The sequence below is a fragment of the Siniperca chuatsi genome, linkage group LG14 (genome assembly GCF_020085105.1).
Source record: "Siniperca chuatsi isolate FFG_IHB_CAS linkage group LG14, ASM2008510v1, whole genome shotgun sequence".
Classification (NCBI taxonomy): domain Eukaryota; kingdom Metazoa; phylum Chordata; class Actinopteri; order Centrarchiformes; family Sinipercidae; genus Siniperca; species Siniperca chuatsi.
Window position 1 is genome coordinate 29,493,680 of NC_058055.1, and position 24,304 is coordinate 29,517,983.

Below are 24,304 nucleotides of genomic sequence, written 5' to 3' on the forward strand. Positions count from 1 at the left end.
GTGTAGTTCAGTGTGTATTTCAGTGTGTAGTTCAGTGTGTAACTCAGTGTGTAACTCAGTGTGTAGTTCAGTGTGTTGTTCAGTGTGTAGTTCAGTGTGTAGTTCAGTGTGTAGTTCAGTGTGTAACTCAGTGTGTAGTTCAGTGTGTAGTTCAGTGTGTAGTTCAGTGTGTAACTCAGTGTGTAACTCAGTGTGTAGTTCAGTGTGTAACTCAGTGTGTAGTTCAGTGTGTAGTTCAGTGTGTAACTCAGTGTGTAGTTCAGTGTGTAACTCAGTGTGTAGTTCAGTGTGTAGTTCAGTGTGTAACTCAGTGTGTAGTTCAGTGTGTAGTTCAGTGTGTAGTTCAGAGTGTGTAGTTCAGTGTGTAGTTCAGTGTGTAACTCAGTGTGTAACTTCAGTGTGTAGTTCAGTGTGTAACTCACTGTGTAGTTCAGTGTGTAACTCAGTGTGTAGTTCAGTGTGTTGTTCAGTGTGTAGTTCAGTGTGTAACTCAGTGTGTAGTTCAGTGTGTAGTTCAGTGTGTAGTTCAGTGTGTAGTTCAGTGTGTAGTTCAGTGTGTAGTTCAGTGTGTAACTCACTGTGTAATTAAATGTATAGTTCAGTGTGTAACTCACTGTGTAGTTCAGTGTGTAATTCAGTGTGTAACTCAGTGTGTAGTTCAGTGTGTAGTTCAGTGTGTAACTCAGTGTGTAGTTCAGTGTGTAACTCAGTGTGTAGTTCAGTGTGTAACTCAGTGTGTAGTTCAGTGTGTAGTTCAGTGTGTAACTCACTGTGTAACTCAGTGTGTAGTTCAGTGTGTATTTTAGTTCAGTGTGTATCACAGTGTGTAGTTCACTGTGTAGTTTAGATCAGTGTATAGGTCAGTGTGTAGTTTAGTGTGTAGTTCAGTGTGTGGTTTCAGTGTGTAACTCAGTGTGTAGTTCAGTGTGTAACTCAGTGTGTAGTTCAGTGTGTAGTTCATTCTGTAGTTCAGTGTGTAACTCAGTGTGTAGTTCAGTGTGTAGTTCAGTGTGTAACTCAGTGTGTAGTTCAGTGTGTAACTCAGTGTGTAGTTCAGTGTGTAACTCAGTGTGTAACTCAGTGTGTAGTTCAGTGTGTAGTTCAGTGTGTAGTTCAGTGTGTAGTTCAGTGTGTAGTTCAGTGTGTAGTTCAGTGTGTAGTTCAGTGTGTAACTCAGTGTGTAACTCAGTGTGTAGTTTAGTGTGTAGTTCAGTGTGTGGTTCAGTGTGTAACTCAGTGTGTAACTCAGTGTGTAGTTCAGTGTGTAGTTCAGTGTGTAACTCAGTGTGTAGTTCATTCTGTAGTTCAGTGTGCAACTCAGTGTGTATTTCAGTGTGTAGTTCAGTGTGTAACTCAGTGTGTAGTTTAGTGTGTAGTTCAGTGTGTGGTTCAGTGTGTGTGTACTCAGTGTGTAACTCAGTGTGTAGTTCAGTGTGTAACTCAGTGTGTAGTTCAGTGTGTATCTCAGTGTGTAGTTCATTCTGTAGTTCAGTGTGTAACTCAGTGTGTAGTTCAGTGTGTAGTTCAGTGTGTAGTTCAGTGTGTAACTCAGTGTGTAGTTTAGTGTGTAGTTCAGTGTGTGGTTCAGTGTGTGGTTCAGTGTGTAACTCAGTGTGTAGTTCAGTGTGTAACTCAGTGTGTAGTTCATTCTGTAGTTCAGTGTGTAACTCAGTGTGTAGTTCAGTGTGTAACTCAGTGTGTAGTTCATTCTGTAGTTCAGTGTGTAACTCAGTGTGTAGTTCAGTGTGTAGTTCAGTGTGTAACTCAGTGTGTAACTCAGTGTGTAGTTTAGTGTGTAGTTCAGTGTGTGGTTCAGTGTGTAACTCAGTGTGTAACTCAGTGTGTAGTTCAGTGTGTAACTCAGTGTGTAGTTCATTCTGTAGTTCAGTGTGTAACTCAGTGTGTAGTTCAGTGTGTAGTTCAGTGTGTAGTTCAGTGTGTAACTCAGTGTGTAGTTCAGTGTGTAGTTCAGTGTGTAGTTCAGTGTGTAGTTCAGTGTGTAACTCAGTGTGTAACTCAGTGTGTAGTTCAGTGTGTAGTTCAGTGTGTAGTTCAGTGTGTAACTCAGTGTGTAGTTCAGTGTGTAGTTCAGTGTAGTTCAGTGTGTAGTTCAGTGTGTAGTTCAGTGTGTAACTCAGTGTGTAACTTAGTGTGTAGTTCAGTGTGTAGTTCAGTGTGTAGTTCAGTATGTAGTTGAGCGTGTAGTTCAGTGTGTAGTTCAGTGTGTAACTCACTGTGTAGTTCAGTGTGTAGTTCAGTGTGTAACTCAGTGTTTAGTTCAGTGTGTAGTTCAGTGTGTAGTTCAGTGTGTAATTCACTGTGTAGTTCAGTGTGTAGTTCAGTGTGTAACTCAGTGTGTAGTTCAGTGTGTAACTCAGTGTGTAGTTCAGTGTGTAGTTCAGTGTGTAGTTCAGTGTGTAACTCAGTGTGTAGTTCAGTGTGTAGTTCAGTGTGTAGTTCAGTATGTAGTTGAGTGTGTAGTTCAGTGTGTAGTTCAGTGTGTAACTCAGTGTGTAGTTCAGTGTGTAGTTCAGTGTGTAACTCAGTGTGTAGTTCAGTGTGTAGTTCAGTGTGTAGTTCAGTGTGTAATTCAGTGTGTAACTCAGTGTGTAGTTCAGTGTGTAGTTCAGTGTGTAGTTCAGTGTGTAGTTCAGTGTGTAACTCAGTGTGTAACTCAGTGTGTAGTTCAGTGTGTAGTTCAGTGTGTAACTCAGTGTGTAGTTCAGTGTGTAACTCAGTGTGTAGTTCAGTGTGTAGTTCAGTGTGTAACTCAGTGTGTAGTTCATTGTGTAGTTCAGTGTGTAGTTCAGTGTGTAACTCATTGTGTAGTTCAGTGTGTAGTTCATTGTGTATTTCAGTGTGTAACTCAGTGTGTAACTCAGTGTGTAGTTCAGTGTGTAGTTCAGTGTATTTCAGTGTGTAGTTCAGTGTGCAGTTCAGTGTGTAGTTCAGTGTGTAGTTCAGTGTGTAACTCAGTGTGTAGTTCAGTGTGTAGTTCAGTGTGTAGTTCAGTGTGTAACTCAGTGTGTAGTTCAGTGTGTAACTCAGTGTGTAGTTCAGTGTGTAGTTCAGTGTGTAACTCAGTGTGTAACTCAGTGTGTAGTTCAGTGTGTAGTTCAGTGTATTTCAGTGTGTAGTTCAGTGTGCAGTTCAGTGTGTAGTTCATTCTGTAGTTCAGTGTGTAACTCAGTGTGTAGTTCAGTGTGTAACTCAGTGTGTAGTTCAGTGTGTAGTTCAGTGTGTAACTCAGTGTGTAGTTCAGTGTGCAGTTCAGTGTGTAACTCAGTGTGTAGTTCAGTGTGTAACTCAGTGTGTAGTTCAGTGTGTAACTCAGTGTGTAGTTCAGTGTGTAGTTCAGTGTGTAACTCAGTGTGTAGATCAGTGTGTAGTTCAGTGTGTAACTCAGTGTGTAGTTCAGTGTGCAGTTCAGTGTGTGTGTAGTTCAGTGTGTAGTTCAGTGTGTAACTCAGTGTGTGTAGTTCAGTGTGTAACTCAGTGTGTAACTCAGTGTGTAGTTCAGTGTGTAACTCAGTGTGTAGTTCAGTGTGTAACTCAGTGTGTAGTTCAGTGTGTAGTTCAGTGTGTAGTTCAGTGTGTAACTCAGTGTGTAGTTCAGTGTGTAGTTCAGTGTGTAACTCAGTGTGTAGTTCAGTGTGTAGTTCAGTGTGTAACTCAGTGTGTAGTTCAGTGTGTAACTCAGTGTGTAGTTCAGTGTGTAGTTCAGTGTGTAACTCAGTGTGTAGTTCAGTGTGCAGTTCAGTGTGTAACTCAGTGTGTAGTTCAGTGTGTAACTCAGTGTGTAACTCAGTGTGTAGTTCAGTGTGTAACTCAGTGTGTAGTTCAGTGTGTAGTTCAGTGTGTAACTCAGTGTGTAGTTCAGTGTGTAGTTCAGTGTGTAACTCAGTGTGTAGTTCAGTGTGTAACTCAGTGTGTAACTCAGTGTGTAGTTCAGTGTGTAACTCAGTGTGTAGTTCAGTGTGTAGTTCAGTGTGTAGTTCAGTGTGTAACTCAGTGTGTAACTCAGTGTGTAACTCAGTGTGTAGTTCAGTGTGTAACTCAGTGTGTAGTTCATTCTGTAGTTCAGTGTGTAACTCAGTGTGTAGTTCAGTGTGTAACTCAGTGTGTAACTCAGTGTGTAACTCAGTGTGTAGTTTAGTGTGTAGATCAGTGTGTGGTTCAGTGTGTAACTCAGTGTGTAACTCAGTGTGTAGTTCAGTGTGTAACTCAGTGTGTAGTTCATTCTGTAGTTCAGTGTGTAACTCAGTGTGTAGTTCAGTGTGTAACTCAGTGTGTAGTTCAGTGTGTAGTTCAGTGTGTAACTCAGTGTGTAGTTCAGTGTGTAACTCAGTGTGTAGTTCATTCTGTAGTTCAGTGTGTAACTCAGTGTGTAGTTCAGTGTGTAACTCAGTGTGAAATTCATTCTGTAGTTCAGTGTGTAGTTCAGTGTGTAGTTCAGTGTGTAGTTCAGTGTGTAGTTCAGTGTGTAGTTCAGTGTGTAGTTCAGTGTGTAGTTCAGTGTGTAACTCAGTGTGTAACTCAGTGTGTAGTTCAGTGTGTAACTCAGTGTGTAGTTCAGTGTGTAGTTCAGTGTGTAACTCAGTGTGTAGTTCAGTGTGTAACTCAGTGTGTAGTTCAGTGTGTAGTTCAGTGTGTAACTCAGTGTGTAGTTCAGTGTGTAGTTCAGTATGTAGTTGAGTGTGTAGTTCAGTGTGTAACTCAGTGTGTAGTTCAGTGTGTAGTTCAGTGTGTAACTCACTGTGTAGTTCAGTGTGTAACTCAGTGTGTAGTTCAGTGTGTTGTTCAGTGTGTAGTTCAGTGTGTAACTCAGTGTGTAGTTCAGTGTGTAACTCAGTGTGTAGTTCAGTGTGTAACTCAGTGTGTAGTTCATTCTGTAGTTCAGTGTGTAACTCAGTGTGTAGTTCATTCTGTAGTTCAGTGTGTATTTCAGTGTGTAGTTCAGTGTGTAACTCAGTGTGTAGTTCAGTGTGTAGTTCAGTGTGTAACTCAGTGTGTAACTCAGTGTGTAGTTCAGTGTGTAGTTCAGTGTGTAGTTCAGTGTGTAGTTCAGTGTGTAGTTCAGTGTGTAACTCAGTGTGTAGTTCAGTGTGTAGTTCAGTGTGTAGTTCAGTGTGTAACTCAGTGTGTAGTTCAGTGTGTAGTTCAGTGTGTAGTTCAGTGTGTAGTTCAGTGTGTAGTTCAGTGTGTAGTTCAGTGTGTAGTTCAGTGTGTAGTTCAGTGTGTAACTCAGTGTGTAACTCAGTGTGTAGTTCAGTGTGTAACTCAGTGTGTAGTTCAGTGTGTAACTCAGTGTGTAGTTCAGTGTGTTGTTCAGTGTGTAGTTCAGTGTGTAGTTGAGTGTGTAGTTCAGTGTGTAGTTCAGTGTAACTCAGTGTGTAGTTCACTGTGTAATTAAATGTATAGTTCACTGTGTAGTTCAGTGTGTAGTTCAGTGTGTAACTCAGTGTGTAGTTCAGTGTGTAGTTCAGTGTGTAACTCAGTGTGTAGTTCAGTGTGTAACTCACTGTGTAGTTCAGTGTGTAACTCAGTGTGTAGTTCATTGTGTAGTTCAGTGTGTAACTCACTGTGTAACTCAGTGTGTAGTTCAGTGTGTAGTTCAGTGTGTAGTTCAGTGTGTAACTCAGTGTGTAACTCAGTGTGTAGTTCAGTGTGTAACTCAGTGTGTAGTTCAGTGTGTAGTTCAGTGTGTAGTTCAGTGTGTAGTTCAGTGTGTAACTCAGTGTTTAGTTCAGTGTGTAACTCAGTGTGTAGTTCAGTGTGTAACTCAGTGTGTAACTCAGTGTGTAGTTCAGTGTGTAACTCAGTGTGTAGTTCAGTGTGTAGTTCAGTGTGTAACTCAGTGTGTAGTTCAGTGTGTAACTCAGTGTGTAGTTCAGTGTGTAGTTCAGTGTGTAACTCAGTGTTTAGTTCAGTGTGTAACTCAGTGTGTAGTTCAGTGTGTAACTCAGTGTGTAACTCAGTGTGTAGTTCAGTGTGTAACTCAGTGTGTAGTTCAGTGTGTAGTTCAGTGTGTAACTCAGTGTGTAGTTCAGTGTGTAACTCAGTGTGTAGTTCAGTGTGTAACTCAGTGTGTAACTCAGTGTGTAGTTCAGTGTGTAACTCAGTGTGTAACTCAGTGTGTAGTTTAGTGTGTAGTTCAGTGTGTGGTTCAGTGTGTAACTCAGTGTGTAACTCAATGTGTAGTTTAGTGTGTAGTTCAGTGTGTAGTTCAGTGTGTAGTGTGTGTAGTTCATTCTGTAGTTCAGTGTGCAACTCAGTGTGTATTTCAGTGTGTAGTTCAGTGTGTAACTCAGTGTGTAGTTTAGTGTGTAGTTCAGTGTGTGGTTCAGTGTGTAGTTCAGTGTGTAACTCAGTGTGTAGTTCAGTGTGTAACTCAGTGTGTAGTTCAGTGTGTAACTCAGTGTGTAGTTCATTCTGTAGTTCAGTGTGTAACTCAGTGTGTAGTTCATTCTGTAGTTCAGTGTGTATTTCAGTGTGTAGTTCAGTGTGTAACTCAGTGTGTAGTTCAGTGTGTAGTTCAGTGTGTAACTCAGTGTGTAACTCAGTGTGTAGTTCAGTGTGTTGTTCAGTGTGTAGTTCAGTGTGTATTTCAGTGTGTAGTTCAGTGTGTAACTCAGTGTGTAGTTCAGTGTGTAGTTCAGTGTGTAGTTCAGTGTGTAACTCAGTGTGTAGTTCAGTGTGTAGTTCAGTGTGTAACTCAGTGTGTAGTTCAGTGTGTAGTTCAGTGTGTAGTTCAGTGTGTAGTTCAGTGTGTAGTTCAGTGTGTAACTCAGTGTGTAGTTCAGTGTGTAACTCACTGTGTAGTTCAGTGTGTAACTCAGTGTGTAGTTCAGTGTGTTGTTCAGTGTGTAGTTCAGTGTGTAGTTGAGTGTGTAGTTCAGTGTGTAGTTCAGTGTGTAACTCACTGTGTAATTAAATGTATAGTTCACTGTGTAGTTCAGTGTGTAGTTCAGTGTGTAGTTCAGTGTGTAGTTCAGTGTGTAGTTCAGTGTGTAACTCAGTGTGTAGTTCAGTGTGTAACTCACTGTGTAGTTCAGTGTGTAACTCAGTGTGTAGTTCATTGTGTAGTTCAGTGTGTAACTCACTGTGTAACTCAGTGTGTAGTTCAGTGTGTATTTTAGTTCAGTTTGTATCACAGTGTGTAGTTCACTGTGTAGTTTAGATCAGTGTATAGGTCAGTGTGTAGTTTAGTGTGTAGTTCAGTGTGTGGTTCAGTGTGTAACTCAGTGTGTAGTTCAGTGTGTAACTCAGTGTGTAGTTCAGTGTGTAGTTCATTCTGTAGTTCAGTGTGTAACTCAGTGTGTAGTTCAGTGTGTAGTTCAGTGTGTAACTCAGTGTTTAGTTCAGTGTGTAACTCAGTGTGTAGTTCAGTGTGTAACTCAGTGTGTAGTTCAGTGTGTAGTTCAGTGTGTAACTCAGTGTGTAGTTCAGTGTGTAGTTCAGTGTGTAACTCAGTGTGTAGTTCAGTGTGTAACTCAGTGTTTAGTTCAGTGTGTAACTCAGTGTGTAGTTCAGTGTGTAACTCAGTGTGTAACTCAGTGTGTAGTTCAGTGTGTAACTCAGTGTGTAGTTCAGTGTGTAACTCAGTGTGTAACTCAGTGTGTAGTTTAGTGTGTAGTTCAGTGTGTGGTTCAGTGTGTAACTCAGTGTGTAACTCAATGTGTAGTTTAGTGTGTAGTTCAGTGTGTAACTCAGTGTGTAGTTCATTCTGTAGTTCAGTGTGCAACTCAGTGTGTATTTCAGTGTGTAGTTCAGTGTGTAACTCAGTGTGTAGTTTAGTGTGTAGTTCAGTGTGTGGTTCAGTGTGTAACTCAGTGTGTAACTCAGTGTGTAGTTCAGTGTGTAACTCAGTGTGTAGTTCAGTGTGTATCTCAGTGTGTAGTTCATTCTGTAGTTCAGTGTGTAACTCAGTGTGTAGTTCAGTGTGTAGTTCAGTGTGTAACTCAGTGTGTAGTTTAGTGTGTAGTTCAGTGTGTGGTTCAGTGTGTGGTTCAGTGTGTAACTCAGTGTGTAGTTCAGTGTGTAACTCAGTGTGTAGTTCATTCTGTAGTTCAGTGTGTAACTCAGTGTGTAGTTCAGTGTGTAACTCAGTGTGTAGTTCATTCTGTAGTTCAGTGTGTAACTCAGTGTGTAGTTCAGTGTGTAACTCAGTGTGTAACTCAGTGTGTAGTGTTAGTGTGTGTAGTTCAGTGTGTAGTTCAGTGTGTAACTCAGTGTGTAACTCAGTGTGTAGTTCAGTGTGTAACTCAGTGTGTAGTTCATTCTGTAGTTCAGTGTGTAACTCAGTGTGTAGTTCAGTGTGTAGTTCAGTGTGTAACTCAGTGTGTAGTTCAGTGTATAGTTGAGTGTGTAGTTGAGTGTGTAGTTCAGTGTGTAACTCAGTGTGTAACTCAGTGTGTAGTTCAGTGTGTAGTTCAGTGTGTAACTCAGTGTGTAGTTCAGTGTGTAGTTCAGTGTGTAACTCAGTGTGTAGTTCAGTGTGTAACTCAGTGTGTAGTTCAGTGTGTAACTCACTGTGTAGTTCAGTGTGTAGTTCAGTGTGTAACTCAGGGTTTAGTTCAGTGTGTAGTTCAGTGTGTAGTTCAGTGTGTAATTCAGTGTGTAGTTCAGTGTGTAGTTCAGTGTGTAACTCAGTGTGTAGTTCAGTGTAACTCAACTCAGTGTGTAGTTCAGTGTGTTCAGTGTGTAGTTCAGTGTGTAGTTCAGTGTGTAGTTCAGTGTGTAACTCTGTGTGTAGTTCAGTGTGTAGTTCAGTGTGTAACTCAGTGTGTAGTTCAGTGTGTAGTTCAGTGTGTAACTCAGTGTGTAGTTCATTGTGTAGTTCAGTGTGTAGTTCAGTGTGTAACTCAGTGTGTAGTTCATTGTGTAGTTCAGTGTGTAGTTCAGTGTGTAACTCATTGTGTAGTTCAGTGTGTAGTTCATTGTGTAGTTCAGTGTGTAACTCAGTGTGTAACTCAGTGTGTAGTTCAGTGTGCAGTTCAGTGTGTAACTCAGTGTGTAGTTCAGTGTGTAACTCAGTGTGTAGTTCAGTGTGTAACTCAGTGTGTAGTTCAGTGTGTAGTTCAGTGTATTTCAGTGTGTAGTTCAGTGTGTAACTCAGTGTGTAGTTCAGTGTGTAGTTCAGTGTGCAGTTCAGTGTGTAACTCAGTGTGTAGTTCATTCTGTAGTTCAGTGTGTAACTCAGTGTGTAGTTCAGTGTGTAACTCAGTGTGTAGTTCAGTGTGTAGTTCAGTGTGTAGTTCAGTGTGTAACTCAGTGTGTAGTTCATTCTGTAGTTCAGTGTGTAACTCAGTGTGTAGTTCAGTGTGTAACTCAGTGTGTAGTTCAGTGTGTAGTTCAGTGTGTAACTCAGTGTGTAGTTCAGTGTGCAGTTCAGTGTGTAACTCAGTGTGTAGTTCAGTGTGTAACTCAGTGTGTAGTTCAGTGTGTAGTTCAGTGTGTAACTCAGTGTGTAGATCAGTGTGTAGTTCAGTGTGTAACTCAGTGTGTAGTTCAGTGTGTAACTCAGTGTGTAGTTCAGTGTGTAACTCAGTGTGTAGTTCAGTGTGTAACTCAGTGTGTAACTCAGTGTGTAGTTCAGTGTGCAACTCAGTGTGTAGTTCAGTGTGTAACTCAGTGTGTAGTTCATTCTGTAGTTCAGTGTGTAACTCAGTGTGTAGTTCAGTGTGTAGTTCAGTGTGTAACTCAGTGTGTAGTTCAGTGTGCAGTTCAGTGTGTAACTCAGTGTGTAGTTCAGTGTGTAACTCAGTGTGTAGTTCAGTGTGTAGTTCAGTGTGTAACTCAGTGTGTAGTTCAGTGTGCAGTTCAGTGTGTAACTCAGTGTGTAGTTCAGTGTGTAGTTCAGTGTGTAGTTCAGTGTGTAACTCAGTGTGTAGTTCAGTGTGTAACTCAGTGTGTAGTTCAGTGTGTAACTCAGTGTGTAACTCAGTGTGTAGTTCAGTGTGTAACTCAGTGTGTAGTTCAGTGTGTAATTGTAAAGTCATAGCTGCTGTTAGTTATTGTTCATAATAAAATGTTGATTAATAAAGTTTTATCTGAGAATAATAAACATCCTCTTCACCTAAAAATGAAACATTGGTAATCAATCAGCGTCTGATTGATACTCTGCTCTGATTGGTTGATGGCCACTCTGTTGTGATTACTGACCTGTGTTTGTGGTGGTTATAATAAACTAATGATTAACTTATTGATCCATAAACACAACTCTACTGATCGTTCAGCTCACACTTTATTCGTCTCTCTTCATCTGATTAGTTTAGTGATTTCTGTCTGATTAGATAACATATATTGATTATTATAAATCAGGTTTTTTATTCTCAATATTTGTTAGTAAAATAATTAATTGTTGTTTTGGATCTGCACATAAAAAGATACACAATATCACCAGAATTACGTATTAATTCCATATAATTGATGAAGATCTGTTCGTTTAATCCTATTGCACTTAAGCTGCTGTGAAGCTAGAAACATTTTTATTGATCAGCTCCTGATTTATCAGATATTGATCAGTCAGCTGCTGATTGATCTTTTGCTCCTGATGTTTTTGTTTCTAGTAAAGTTAAACGACCTTTGGCGACGGCCTCACGCCTCACAGACTCTGACAGAATCACCCAATCAGAGATGACGCTCTGCCTCGTTTAATTTGACTGACAGGAACTCCAGCCAATGGCAGTGCGCCTGCGCAGCTGGCAGTGTTGTAGGAGGGCGGGGCGAGGCGCCGCTCGGCAGTACAGCGGAAGAAAATGGCGGCCGTGGCTGCAGAGCCAGGAGCTGCGGCGGTTCCGACAACAACAATTACCGCGGCGACAGACGACGAGGGCCCGCCAGAACCGGGCCCGGCCGGCCCGGGACTCCCAGGAGCCCCGCTGGAGACCGACGGGCCGCGGGAGTACGGTCCGGCTGTGGAGCTAGTCGTCCCCCGGGTGGAGGATGGTGGGGACGGGGAGGAGCGCCGCCATGTCAGGCCGGAGCTGGAGCCCGCGGCGGGAAAAGCACTCTCTGATAACGCCGTAAACGATGAACTGATCAATAACTTCCCGGTGGACCGGATCAGCATGGACCGGTTTTCTCCCGGAGTACCGGGGGATTCAGAGGGCGGCGGGAACGTGTCGGTGCAGGCGGTGTACCACAGCATCCTGGCGGACCCGCAGCCCTCCGCCGTCTTCCTGCACTCCTTCCCGGCTCCCCCGCCCGTCACCGAGGCCGGGCTGTCTCTGGCCGAACCGGCGGAACCGACCACCAACGTGACGACGGATCGGGCCGAGAACGCGGGCCGAGACAGAGGCTACACGGCTCTGGTCCAACCGGAGCTCAGGCCCGGCCCCGCGGATGACGCCATGTTGGACGGTACCGCGGACAGACTGTCGGTGCCGGACAGCCTGGACCCGGAGACGAGGTACGGTAAAAACTCAGCGGGAACCGAGGAGCTGTCGGGCCGCGGCCTGCAGGACTCCTCCCCGCCCTGCTGGTCCCCTAAGAGGCGGCTGATGACGGACATCGTGAAGCAGGAAAAACCCACCGGTGAAGAGTCCTCCCGGTCGGAACCCGGACCTGAAGCCGGTCTCGGTGCTCCACCGCTCGCCTCCGTGCAGGATCTGAGTCCCGGGTCCGATGTCCGGGTCTCCCTGGACCACGTCATCGATGACGCGCTGGTGGTGTCCTTCAGGCTGGGAGAGAAGGTGTTCTCCGGGGTGCTGATGGATGTTTCCAAAAGGTAAAACTTTATTGAAATAAGGTGTTAAAACATAAACATGATCCTTGTAACAATAATCTCATTTAATAAAGTTTAATCAATTAACGTTAGTCGATCGGCAGAAATTTCAGTTATTTTAATAAACGATTAATTGTTTAATTCATTTTTAATACAAGAACTGAATATTTAGTGTTTTTCTCTGTTTTCATTTAACTGAATATCTTCCATCGTCACTGCGATGGACTCTTTTCTGACATTATTTAAAAATGATAGATTGATTGATCAGTGGAGAAAATTGATAATCTATAAAGAAAATATTTATTTGTAGCCCAATTAAAACAATCTTTCATTGTCACTGTCTCTCATACACAGAATGTGTTGTTTTTATGATTTTTGCAGTATTAAAGGCTGCAGTTAATCATTTTCATCATCTTTTAATCTGCAGATTATTTTCTCTAATAATCGTTAAATCTGTAAAATGTTTTTGTTCAACCAGCAATCCAAAACCCAAAAATACGAAGTTTACAATCAGCCTAGTGGACTCAGGTGATGTGCAGAACATTTCAGTAGCAGAGAAACCTGAACTCTCCCAGTTCTGAAATAATTTAGATTTCTTTAATAGATTATAATATAATAATGATAATATAATAATTTAATAGATCATAATATAATAATGACACATCAGCTCCACACTCCTCTGCATGTTAAACTAGTACTACACACTATGCTGCAGCTGCCATTAATGCTTATTTTTATGTCATTAATCCGTTTGTCTATAAAGTGTCCTGAAATGTCTTTTTTATCATCATATCTGATAAAAAACAAGCAGCCAATCTTCACATTTTTAAAAATGGAACCAGCAGATTTTTGGTGTTTTTGCTTGAAAAATGACAAATGATTAATTGATTCCCAAACAGTTGCCGATTAATTTTCTTTCACTCGATCACATGACACAGCTCTACATAATACTAAATATTTTAGGAAACTGTCAAAGGAAACCTGAGATGAGCGATTTTCTGCTGTCAGACTGATTTACAGTGAACTGTGAAGTATAATACAAAGTAAATATACTCAGTATTAAATACGGATGCATGAAATGGACTTTTTTTAGCCGACACCGATAACCGATAATTACCTGCGTCTCGTGGCCGATAGTGATAACTGATCATTTCAAATTTCTGGATTTGAAACAGAAGTTCACGACCTGTAGTTTAAGCACACCTGAGGGTAAGAAGTAGTACCGACCTAAATCTGCCATCACTGCTGTTCACTCTATAGTCCGCCCTGCGCCGCTCCACCCCTCTGTAGTCCGCCTCTCTGTAGTCCGCCCTGCGCCGCTCCACCCCTCTGTGGTCCGCCCTGCGCCGCTCCACCCCTCTGTGGTCCGCACTGCGCCGCTCCACCCCTCTGTAGTCCGCCCTGCGCCGTTCTACCTCTCTGTAGTCTGCCCCTCTGTAGTCCGCCCTGCGCCACTCCACCTCTCTGTAGTCTGCCCTGCGCCACTCCACCTCTCTGTAGTCCGCCCTGCGCCGCTCCACCCCTCTGTAGTCCACCCCCTCTGTAGTCCGCCCCTCTGTAGTCCGCCCTGCGCCACTCCACCTCTCTGTAGTCCGCCCTGCGCCGCTCCACCTCTCTGTAGTCCGCCCCTCTGTAGTCCGCCCTGCGCCGCTCCACCTCTCTGTAGTCCGCCCCTCTGTAGTCCGCCCTGCGCCGCTCCACCTCTGTAGTCCGCCCCTCTGTAGTCCGCCCTGCGCCGCTCCACCCCTCTGTGGTCCGCCCCTCTGTAGTCTGCCCTGCGCCGCTCCACCCCTCTGTGGTCCGCCCCTCTGTAGTCTGCCCTGTGCCGCTCCACCCCTCTGTGGTCCGCCCCTCTGTAGTCTGCCCTGTGCCGCTCCACCTCTCTGTAGTCCACCCCTCTGTAGCTTGCCCTGCACCGCTCCACCCCTCTGTGGTCCGCCTCTCTGTAGTCCGCCCTGCGCCACTCCACCTCTCTGTAGTCCGCCCTGCGCTAGTCCGCCCCTCTGTAGTCCGCCCTGCGCCACTCCACCTCTCTGTAGTCCGCCCTGCGCCGCTCCACCCCTCTGTAGTCCGCCCTGCGCCGCTCCACCCCTCTGTGGTCCGCCCCTCTGTAGTCTGCCCTGCGCCGCTCCACCACCTCTGTGGTCCGCCCCTCTGTAGTCCGCCCTCGCGCCACTCCACCTCTCTGTAGTCCGCCCTGCGCCGCTCCACCTCTCTGTAGTCCGCCCCTCTGTAGTCCGCCTCGCCACTCCACCCCCTCTGTAGTCCGCCCTGCGCCCGCTCCACCCCTCTGTGGTCCGCCCCTCTGTAGTCTGCCCTGCGCCGCTCCACCCCTCTGTGGTCCGCCCCTCTGTAGTCCGCCCCTCTGTAGTCCGCCCCTGTGCCGCTCCACCCCTCTGTAGTCCGCCTGTGTGCCACTCCACCCCTCTGTAGTCCGCCCTGCGCCACTCCACCTCTCTGTAGTCCGCCCCTCTGTAGTCCGCCCAGTGCCGCTCCACCTCTCTGTAGTCCGCCTCTCTGTAGTCCGCCCTGCGTGGCTCCACCCCTCTGTAGTCCGCCCTCGCGCTGCCCACCCTCTGTAGTCCGCCCTGCGCCGCTCCACCTCTCTGTAGTCCGCCTCTGTAGTCCGCCCTGCGCGGCTCCACCCCTGTAGTCCGCCCTGCGCCCGCCCACCTCTCTGTAGTCCGCCCCTCTGTAGTCCGCCCTGCGCCGCTCCACCTCTGTGTAGTCCGCCCTGCGCTGCTCCACCCCTCTGTAGTCCACCCCTCTGTAGTCCGCCCCTCTGTAGTCCGCCCTGCGCCACTCCACCTCTCTGTAGTCCGCCCCGGGCCGCTCCACCTCTCTGTAGTCCGCCCCTCTGTAGTCCGCCCCTGCGCCACTCCACCTCTCTGTAGTCCGCCCTGCGCCTCCACCTCTCTGTAGTCCGCCCCTGCGCTGCTCCACCCCTCTGTAGTCCACCCCTCTGTAGTCCGCCCCTCTGTAGTCCGCCTGCGCCACTCCACGCCTCTGTAGTCCGCCCTGCGCCCGCTCCACCTCTCTGTAGTCCGCCCTCTGCGCTGCTCCACCTCTCTGTAGTCCGCCCCTCTGTAGTCCGCCCTGCGCCACTCCACCTCTCTGTAGTCCGCCCTGCGCCGCTCCACCCCTCTGTAGTCCGCCCTGCGCCGCTCCACCCCTCTGTGGTCCGCCCCTCTGTAGTCTGCCCTGCGCCGCTCCACCCCTCTGTGGTCCGCCCCTCTGTAGTCCGCCCTGCGCCACTCCACCTCTCCACCTCTCTGTAGTCCGCCCTGCGCTGCTCCACCCCTCTGTAGTCCACCCCCTCTGTAGTCCGCCCCTCTGTAGTCCGCCCTGCGCGCCACTCCACCTCTCTGTAGTCCGCCTCTGCGCCGCTCCACCTCTCTGTATTCCGCCCCTCTGTAGTCCGCCCTGCGCCACTCCACCTCTCTGTAGTCCGCCCTGCGCCGCTCCACCTCTCTGTAGTCCGCCCCTCTGTAGTCCGCCCTGCGCCACTCCACCTCTCTGTAGTCCGCCCTGCGCCGCTCCACCCCTCTGTGGTCCGCCCCTCTGTAGTCTGCCCTGCGCCGCTCCACCCCTCTGTAGTCCGCCCCTCTGTAGTCCGCCCTGTGCCGCTCCACCCCTCTGTAGTCCGCCCTGTGCCACTCCACCCCTCTGTAGTCCGCCCTGCGCCACTCCACCTCTCTGTAGTCCGCCCCTCTGTAGTCCGCCCAGTGCCGCTCCACCTCTCTGTAGTCCGCCTCTCTGTAGTCTGCCCTGCGTGGCTCCACCCCTCTGTAGTCCGCCCTGCGCGGCTCCACCCCTCTGTAGTCCGCCCTGCGCCGCTCCACCTCTCTGTAGTCCGCCCCTCTGTAGTCCGCCCTGCGCGGCTCCACCCCTCTGTAGTCCGCCCTGCGCCGCTCCACCTCTCTGTAGTCCGCCCCTCTGTAGTCCGCCCTGCGCCGCTCCACCTCTCTGTAGTCCGCCCTGCGCTGCTCCACCCCTCTGTAGTCCACCCCCTCTGTAGTCCGCCCCTCTGTAGTCCGCCCTGCGCCACTCCACCTCTCTGTAGTCCGCCTGCGCCGCTCCACCTCTCTGTAGTCCGCCCCTCTGTAGTCCGCCCCCTGCGCCACTCCACCTCTCTGTAGTCCGCCCTGCGCCCCCACCTCTCTGTAGTCCACCCCCCTCTGTAGTCCGCCTCTCTGTAGTCCGCCTCTCTGCGCCACCCACGTCTCTGTAGTCCGCCCTGCGCCGCTCCACCTCTCTGTAGTCCGCCCTGCGCTGCTCCACCTCTCTGTAGTCCGCCCCTCTGTAGTCCGCCCTGTGCCGCTCCACCTCTCTGTAGTCCGCCCTGCGCCACTCCACCTCTCTGTAGTCCGCCCCTCTGTAGTCCGTCCTGCGCCGGTCGACTCCTCTGTGGTCCGCCCCTCTGTAGTCCGCCCTGCGCCGGTCCACCCCTCTGTGGTCCGCCCCTCTGTAGTCTGCCCTGTGCCTCTCCACCCCTCTGTGGTCCGCCCCTCTGTAGTCTGCCCTGTGCCGCTCCACCCCTCTGTGGTCCGCCCCTCTGTAGTCTGCCCTGTGCCGCTCCACCCCTCTGTGGTCCGCCCCTCTGTAGTCTGCCCTGTGCCGCTCCACCCCTCTGTAGTCCACCCCTCTGTAGTCCGCCCTGCACCGCTCCACCCCTCTGTGGTCCGCCTCTCTGTAGTCCGCCCTGCGCCACTCTACCTCTCTGTAGTCCGCCCTGCGCTGCTCCACCCTTCTGTAGTCCACCCCTCTGTAGTCCGCCCTGCGCCACTCCACCTCTCTGTAGTCCGCCCTGCCCCTCTACCTCTCTGTAGTCCGCCTCTGCGCTGCTCCACCCCTCTGTAGTCCACCCCTCTGTAGTCCGCCCTGCGCCACTCTACCTCTCTGTAGTCCGCCCTGCGCTGCTCCACCCTTCTGTAGTCCACCCCTCTGTAGTCCGCCCCTCTGTAGTCCACCCTGCGCCACTCCACCTCTCTGTAGTCCGCCCTGCGCCCGCCTCCATCTCTCTGTAGTCCGCCCCTCTGTAGTCCGCCCTGCGCCGCTCCACCTCTCTGTAGTCCGTCCTGCGCTGCTCCACCCTCTGTAGTCCGCCCTGCGCCACTCCACCTCTCTGTAGTCCGCCCTGCGCTGCTCCACCCCTCTGTAGTCCGCCCTGCGCCACTCCACCTCTCTGTAGTCCGCCCTGCGCCGCTCCACCTCTCTGTAGTCCGCCCCTTTGTAGTCCGCCCTGCGCCACTCCACCTCTCTGTAGTCCGCCCTGCACCGCTCCACCTCTCTGTAGTATGGCCCCTCTGTAGTCCGCCCTGCGCCACTCCACCTCTCTGTAGTCCGCCCTGCGCTACTCCACCCCTCTGTAGTCCATCCCCTGTAGTCCGCCCTGCGCCACTCCACCTCTCTGTAGTCCGCCTCTGCGCCGCCTCCACCTCTCTGTAGTCCGCCTCTCTGTAGTCCGCCCCTGCGCCGCCTCCACCTCTCTGTAGTCCGCCCCTCTGTAGTCCGCCCCTGCGCCACTCCACCTCTCTGTAGTCCGCCCCTGCGCTTACTCCCACCCCTCTGTAGTCCATCCCCTCTGTAGTCCGCCCTGCGCCACTCCACCTCTCTGTAGTCCGCCCTGCGCCGCTCCACCTCTCTGTGGTCTGCCCCTCTGTAGTCCGCCCTGCGCCACTCCACCTCTCTGTAGTCCGCCCCTCTGTAGTCCGCCCTGTGCCGCTCCACCTCTCTGTAGTCCGCCTCTCTGTAGTCCGCCCTGCGCTGCTCCACCCCTCTGTAGTCCGCCCTGCGCCGTTCCACCCCTCTGTAGTCCACCCTCTGTAGTCCGCCCTGTGCCACTCCGCCCCCCTCTGTAGTCCGCCCCTGCGCCTGCCCCACCCTCTGTAGTCCACCCCTCTGTAGTCCGCCCTGTGCGGCCTCCACCTCCACCTCTCTTTAGTCCGCCTCTGTAGTCCGCCCTCTGCTCCACCTCTCTGCCTCTCCCCCTCTGTAGCTCCACCCTCTGTAGTCCGCCTCTGCGCCCTGTGCCTCCTCCACCTCTGTAGTCCGCCTCTCTGTAGTCCGCCTCTGCGCTGCTCCACCCCTCTGTAGTCCGCCCTGCGCCGTTCCACCCCTCTGTAGTCCACCCCTCTGTAGTCCGCCCCTGTGCGCCTCCACCTCTCTGTAGTCCGCCCCACCTCTGTAGTCCGCCCCTCTGTAGTCCGCCCTGCCCGCCCACCTCTCTGTAGTCCGCCTCTGTAGTCCGCCCTGCGCCTCTCCACCCTCTGTAGTCCGCCTCTCTGCGCTCCGCCCTGCTCTGCTCCACCCCTCTCTGTAGTCCGCCCTGCGCCGCTCCACCTCTCTGTAGTCCGCCCCTCTGTAGTCCGCCCTGTGCGGCTCCACCCAGGTGCAGCAGTTTGACGTCATGAGCACGACAGCTGCTGCGCTTGTCAATTCAATGTTGGCTTTGTACTTTCAGCTCTATTTATCGGCTATAGTTTCATTATCGGAATAATTCATAATAATATAAATTTCCCATCGATATATATCGGGTCTCCCTAATATTAAAGTATCAGCAGCAATAAAACGTCATCAGGACTTTTTCATGCAAGCGAAGTTAATAACAGTCACTTAAAGCAAAGTCTGGAGCTCTTGGACCGCTGGGCCTGTTCCAGATTCAGTGTTCAGTAACACAGAAAGGCCTTGATTGTATTTTGTGTTTTTTACATGCGCTTGTTTTCATTTGAGAGTTTATCAGAATAAACACAGCAAAGAAAAAAGCACAAAAGAAAAACAGGGTAACCCCCCTCCTATAAAGCGTCTCCCGACTGCAGACTCTGGAGAGTAATACTAGTGAAGAGTGGATTGAGGAGATTGTTCTGTTAGCATAGATTATTTTAGTGTAAATTTTATAGTTGTGTGTTTATAGGATTTAGTAGGTTAGTTAGTGATTTTAGACAGTTGTTCCAATTTCAGTAGGTAATGTTTAGCTTAGCTCGTAGTTCAACTTTGTGTGTTTTTAGATAGTTGTTTGATTTAGTATTAGTATTTGTTAGCTAGTGGCCAGAAGGGGTCGGCACTGTTGCGTTCCCCGCTGCAGAAACTGCTGTGGAGTGACTGCCCTGGGAATCACCAGAGGCCCCACGATACGATGTCATCACGGTACTTAAGTCACGGTACAATATTACTGCGATTGTAAACATTTTGCGAAATGCTGAGTATTGCGATGTTTTACCTACCAAATTATGTCACCAAGTAAAACTTTGTCAACATCTGTTTTATCTAATAAGATAAAGTTAGTTATAGATTATAAAGAGTTTTAGTTTTAAGATGCCAAATCAGCCAATGTATGTTAGTCTGTAAGGTTCTCATCCTGTTTGTGTTGTGTGTGTAGGTTCGGACCATACGGTATTCCCATCACGATGTTTCCCAGACGGGACGACCGGAGTCGACCTCAGATGTCTGTGCAGTCGCAGCTGGCCAATGATGACCCAGCCACCAAACAGGAAGAGGTCATTGGCAGCTCTTCGTCCCCGCACCCGCCTCACCCCTGGACCTCCAAACCACCACCGCTGTTCCAGGAGGGGGCGCCATACCCTCCTCCTCTGTTCATCAGGGACACCTACAACCAGGCCTTACCTCAGCCGCTGCCACGCAAGATCAAACGGCCAAAGCGGCGCTATCGCTGTGAGGAGCCGACCTCCATCATGAATGCCATCAAACTCCGCCCCCGCCAGGTCCTCTGTGACAAGTGCAAAGGTGTGGTGGCGTCAGGCGGGCAAAGGGAGGCACGGCGGGGCCCGGTGGATCTGAGAGGTGAGGAGGCGTCCCGGCGGCGGCGACCAGCTGAGGGACCAATCTCCTCTGAGGTCAAACGGCTGAGGAGCGATGACAAAGGAGCACGTACTGCAGCCGAGAGACGCTCATCATCAGGGATACGTGTGTCATCTTCATCATCATCTGCCTCTCGTCGTGTCCTGAGGGGCGTGGCTTCATCCTCATCGCCGTCCTCGTCCAGCCGCATGTGTCTGAAGCTGAACTCTAAAAAGGTTCTGGCCAAAGGTTCTGCTGTCGATCGCTCCAAAGCGCGGCAGGTTCTGAAGAAGCTAGTGAGGAGTTCTCAGCCACCGCCGCATCGCCGGCCCAAAGACCAGAATCAGATCCAGGATCAGACCCAGGACCAGGACCGCACCAAGGCTGTGACCCGAGCCGCCGCCCTGCAGAACCACAACCAGAAGGTCCACTTCACTCGCCGCCTGCAGCACCTCAGTGGCGCTGCTGTCAGCTCGAGCTCCCACACATCGCTTCCACCGAGAATGCGCCTCAAACCTCAAAGGTATCGTACCGACGACAGCCAGGCGCCCTGCTCTTCCTCTTCCTCGTCCTCCTCCCCGCCAAAACAGAGCGCACGCTCGTCACCTCCTAAACCTGCTTTAAGCCCTGCCCCGACACCCACATCAAGCCCAGCCCCGCCCTCTCCCTCATCAACAGCTCCTCCTCCATTGCCCCCCTCCTGTGCAGCCAGTGTTGCCGTGGAGACGCAGGAGGTTCGCCCCCCTGAGGAGGAGGGGGCGGAGCAGGGAGAGGGAGGAGATGATAGGCAGATAGTGGAGCCTCTCCCCCCCCCCTCCTCTTCCTCCTCCTCCTCCTCCTTGGACTCTTCCCACTCAGAGTGCAGCTCCACAGAGACCTTTGACCTTCCCCCTCCTGGAGACCCGCCCTCCTCCTCTGCTCTTGCTCCTGCTCCCCCTCCCTCCTCCTCCTTTTTAGGGCCTCGGTGTCCCTCCTCTTCCTCCCCAGTTACTCCACCCCCCAGAGCCGATGGCGAGGAGACACAGGCCGGTGGCGAGCAGCAGGAGGAGGAGGAGGGCGGTGAATTGAAGAGGCGTCGTAAGTCTTCCACATCCTCCTCCTCCTCCTCGTCTTCGTCGTCCTCCTCTGTCTTCTCCAAGTTGGTGTCCAAGTGTTCGCTCCCCGACGGTCGGACGGTGTGCGCGGCGACATCGTCTGGGCGAAGATCTACGGCTTCCCCTGGTGGCCGGCGCGTGTGCTCGGCATCACGGTGGCGCGGCGCGGCGACACGGGGCTGGCGGTGCGGCAGGAGGCTCGCGTGTCCTGGTTTGGCTCCCCCACCACCTCCTTCCTGCCGCTCACCCAGCTGTCGCCCTTCCTGGAGAGCTTCCAGTCCCGCTTCGACAGGAAAAGGAAGGGGCCGTACCGCCGCGCCATCGCTGAAGCCGCCAGTGCTGCCAAACAGCTGACGCCTGAAGTCCGGGCGCTGCTCACGCAGTTCGAGACGTAGCAGCAACCAAAAGCTGCCCTGCCCCCTCCCCATATGCCACGCCCCTTCCAACTCTGCCCCCCCCACAACATGAAGTAGGAGGAGCTTGTCCCTCCCCCTCCCCAAACTGATACTTGTCTGTCTGTCAGAGACTGATGCAGACAGATGGACAATGTTCATGTTTCTGTTTCCTGTTCTGTTGTTCCTGTTTGGAGGAGGGGGCGGAGCTTCAGAGTTACCTGTCAGTGTTCAGGGGAGCAGTGGGTGGGGCGTATATCTCTGCGGAAACCTCGCCCTGTCTTCACAAAAGTCCTCAGTTTCAAGCAGGTGTCAGTCAGTGACAGCGTTTCCACTCGCCTCACCGTCACAGCGACGTCTTTGCTCAGTCTGTTAAAGGGTCACTTGCTAAGTTTACACATCGTCAGTTTACTGACGTGGTTAGAGAATAACCCTGATGATGTCACAGTGATGTAATCAGACTGCAGATGTCTAACATACAGTCTGTGTAACAAACTGGAGGTGTGGAGGTGCATTATGGGGAATGTAGGATCCAGTGTTTCTGGACTAAAACTCCGGATATCTTTGACCGTTCTGTTTTTAATCTGTCTCGCTCACAAAAAAACTAAATCACTGGAGTGCTGCCCTGAAAATTCAGCCTGGTGATTGGCTGACAGAGCTGCGTTACATCACGATGTCACACATTTACTTCAGTAATAATGAATCAACAAATAAGAATCAGTAATGTAAAAATAAACACTAAATTACATCCAAACAGTAGAGCTAACCTGCCAGCTAAGCTGGGCTCAACTGTACTGGACACAGAGTTTATCTTTGATGTTCGATTGATTATAAAGATCGATTGATCAAAATGTCCAACACTTTGTTTTTCTAATATTTTCTCGCTCCCGAATCACAGATTTTAATCGTCGTGTAAGTTCGGATTTGACGCTGTCATGCGCTTCAGTCCCGACATGTTTTTCCCTCGTTGGTCCGGCGGTGGCGGCGGTGTGAAACGCTGTGACACGCTGACGTGTCACTTCCTGTTGTGTTGGTTCTCCTGGTTCCTCTGGGTTCTGCTGAGGAACGCCCACAGACTGAAAACATTTATTTTATTTTCACAGAAGCTTTGTTTCCGTTCACAAAGACAAAAATATTAAAACTGTGAAACACGGTGTTGTTCAAACTGAGGCCGAGGGTCCCAAACAGGGTCTAGTGCTGAGTCACAGCGGTCCAGACCGTCTGAGGTTTTAGTTTTATCATGTGATCACGTCTGTTTGTTCTGATTGATGCAGACATGACAAGAAGTCTTCTCTGATTGGTTCATAAAGTCAGCTGGGTCAAATACTGAACAACATTTCTGGGTTCATCGGTCTGTTACAGAGCTGTTGATGTTTGATCAGTCAGACTACGTGATCAGTAATCAAACTTATTGATCGTCACAGTTTATCAGCGTGTCATTGATTAGAGAAAATTCTGCTGCTGACCCTCGAGCCTCATTTTCTCAACACCAGACTGACAGACGGACAGGTAGGACAGGTAGGACACACTGACTGTTAGACAGGACGGCTGCTCTGCTCTCACGACGATGATGAAGGTGGATTTTCCCTCTCTGCTGTTTATGATTTCAGCTGTCAGACTCTTTTTACCGTCTGTTTGCAGATCAGAGATCCTGAACTAAAAACTGTTGGGACAAAATAACGGAAACACGGACAAAAATAAAAAATAACAGAATCCGTCTGAGAGTCGACCTGTGTACATGTTCTTTTTTTCTGATGTTTTTGATCTATTAAAAAACTGTCAAACTTCTCTTTGAATCGTCGTCATTTAAACTTTGGTTCTTCTTCTGTGGTGATTTTACTGTAGGAGTCGCTCAGCTCAGCGGCAGGCTGGCCGCAGACCTCAGTCAGATTTTCTCACCTGCAAACAGATGTTTGGTAAACGGGTCTCCAGAGCTGTTTTTACCAAAAATATCAGCAGCAATAAAATAATGGATATTTCTATCTTCAGACCTGTTCAGAACTCCACTGAGATTTTTAACAATTTCAGATACAAAGTAGTGGATTTGATGATACTGAAACCTACAAATAATAAAAACTAAATGAGATTAACCTGACAACATTTACACAACGTGTTGCTGACTTTAGGTAAAAACATCTCTGATAACCAGAGTGGGAAAATACCAGCAGGCACTGTTCGCTATCTGCAGCTAAAATAAGCAACTGTTTGCCACCAAGTTCAACACGACTCTGGTGATCATGTGTTCACGTTGCGTTCGCTGCTCGTTAGTTACTTTAATTGACATGTTTATTTCTGTGATGTGACTGAAATATAACGTGACGAAATATTGATCAAATATTGAAGTTCCACATAAGTAATCTGAAATAAAATAAACAGAATATTAGATTAGATCGGGTCACATCCAGAAAATATTTAAACTGTTTAAAGTTTAGCGTCTTTACAGACACTCAGTGAATTTTGATTTATTACAGAAACGTGTTCATCACATAAAATCAGTCTCAAAACCTTTAATGATCTTTGTCGTCAGTGAAGTGAATCCTGACATCAAAACTAATAAATATTATAAATACCTGTGAGATGAACACAGCTGATCAAACCATCTGCTCCGCGGCGGTGGATCAATACTGGTCTGGGACCAGTTTACAGTTCAAACCGATGATTATTGATCCTTTTCACAGCAGGTCTGTCGACCATGTGACAACCTGCTGATGACATCATCAGTGACACCTGTCTATATAACAAACATTCAGTAGTTTACAGTAAATTCAGATTTCAGTCGCTTATTAATCGTGTTGTGACATCACTGACCGCTGTAGTCACACATTATAACACGCAAAGCAGTGCATTGTGGGATTGTGAACAGAAACTTTCCTTCCATTGTGAAATATTTGAGGGAAACAAAAATAAATTTACACTCAAGATTACGAAATAATGGACAAACAGTAAACAGGAAGTGATGTCAGTCACAGCAATCCTCTCTCTGATGACCTCATCAGTGATACCTGTCTCTCTGATGACCTCATCAGTGACACCTGTCTCTCTCTCTCTGCAGCACAACTCTGAAGAGCTGCTGACGCTGAGAATCCTGCGCTGTGATTTGCTGAGAGGCTGTGGGTGGAGTCAGAGCGACTGATGATCAATCACATGGACAAATAATCAATATTTAATTTAATTTTAAGTGAAGAGTTTATATTTATAAAGAGAAGAATATGTGTTGATCAGTTTGATCTGATCACTGAGCGTTTCCATGGATACCAGGTTCAGATTAATAACATCACACGTTTCATTTTGCG

At 48.8% G+C, this 24,304-nt stretch overlaps 1 protein-coding gene across 1 annotated transcript; it reads left to right on the plus strand.

Moving 5' to 3' along the window:
- Positions 1-10,232: 10,232 nt before the first annotated feature.
- Positions 10,233-22,799, plus strand: pwwp2a (PWWP domain containing 2A). Its single transcript, XM_044221480.1, is given in 3 exon segments — positions 10,233-11,731; positions 19,107-20,704; positions 20,707-22,799. Coding segments are annotated over 3 exon segments (2,877 nt in total). The 5' UTR covers positions 10,233-10,760; the 3' UTR covers positions 21,015-22,799.
- The last annotated feature ends 1,505 nt before the right edge of the window (positions 22,800-24,304 follow it).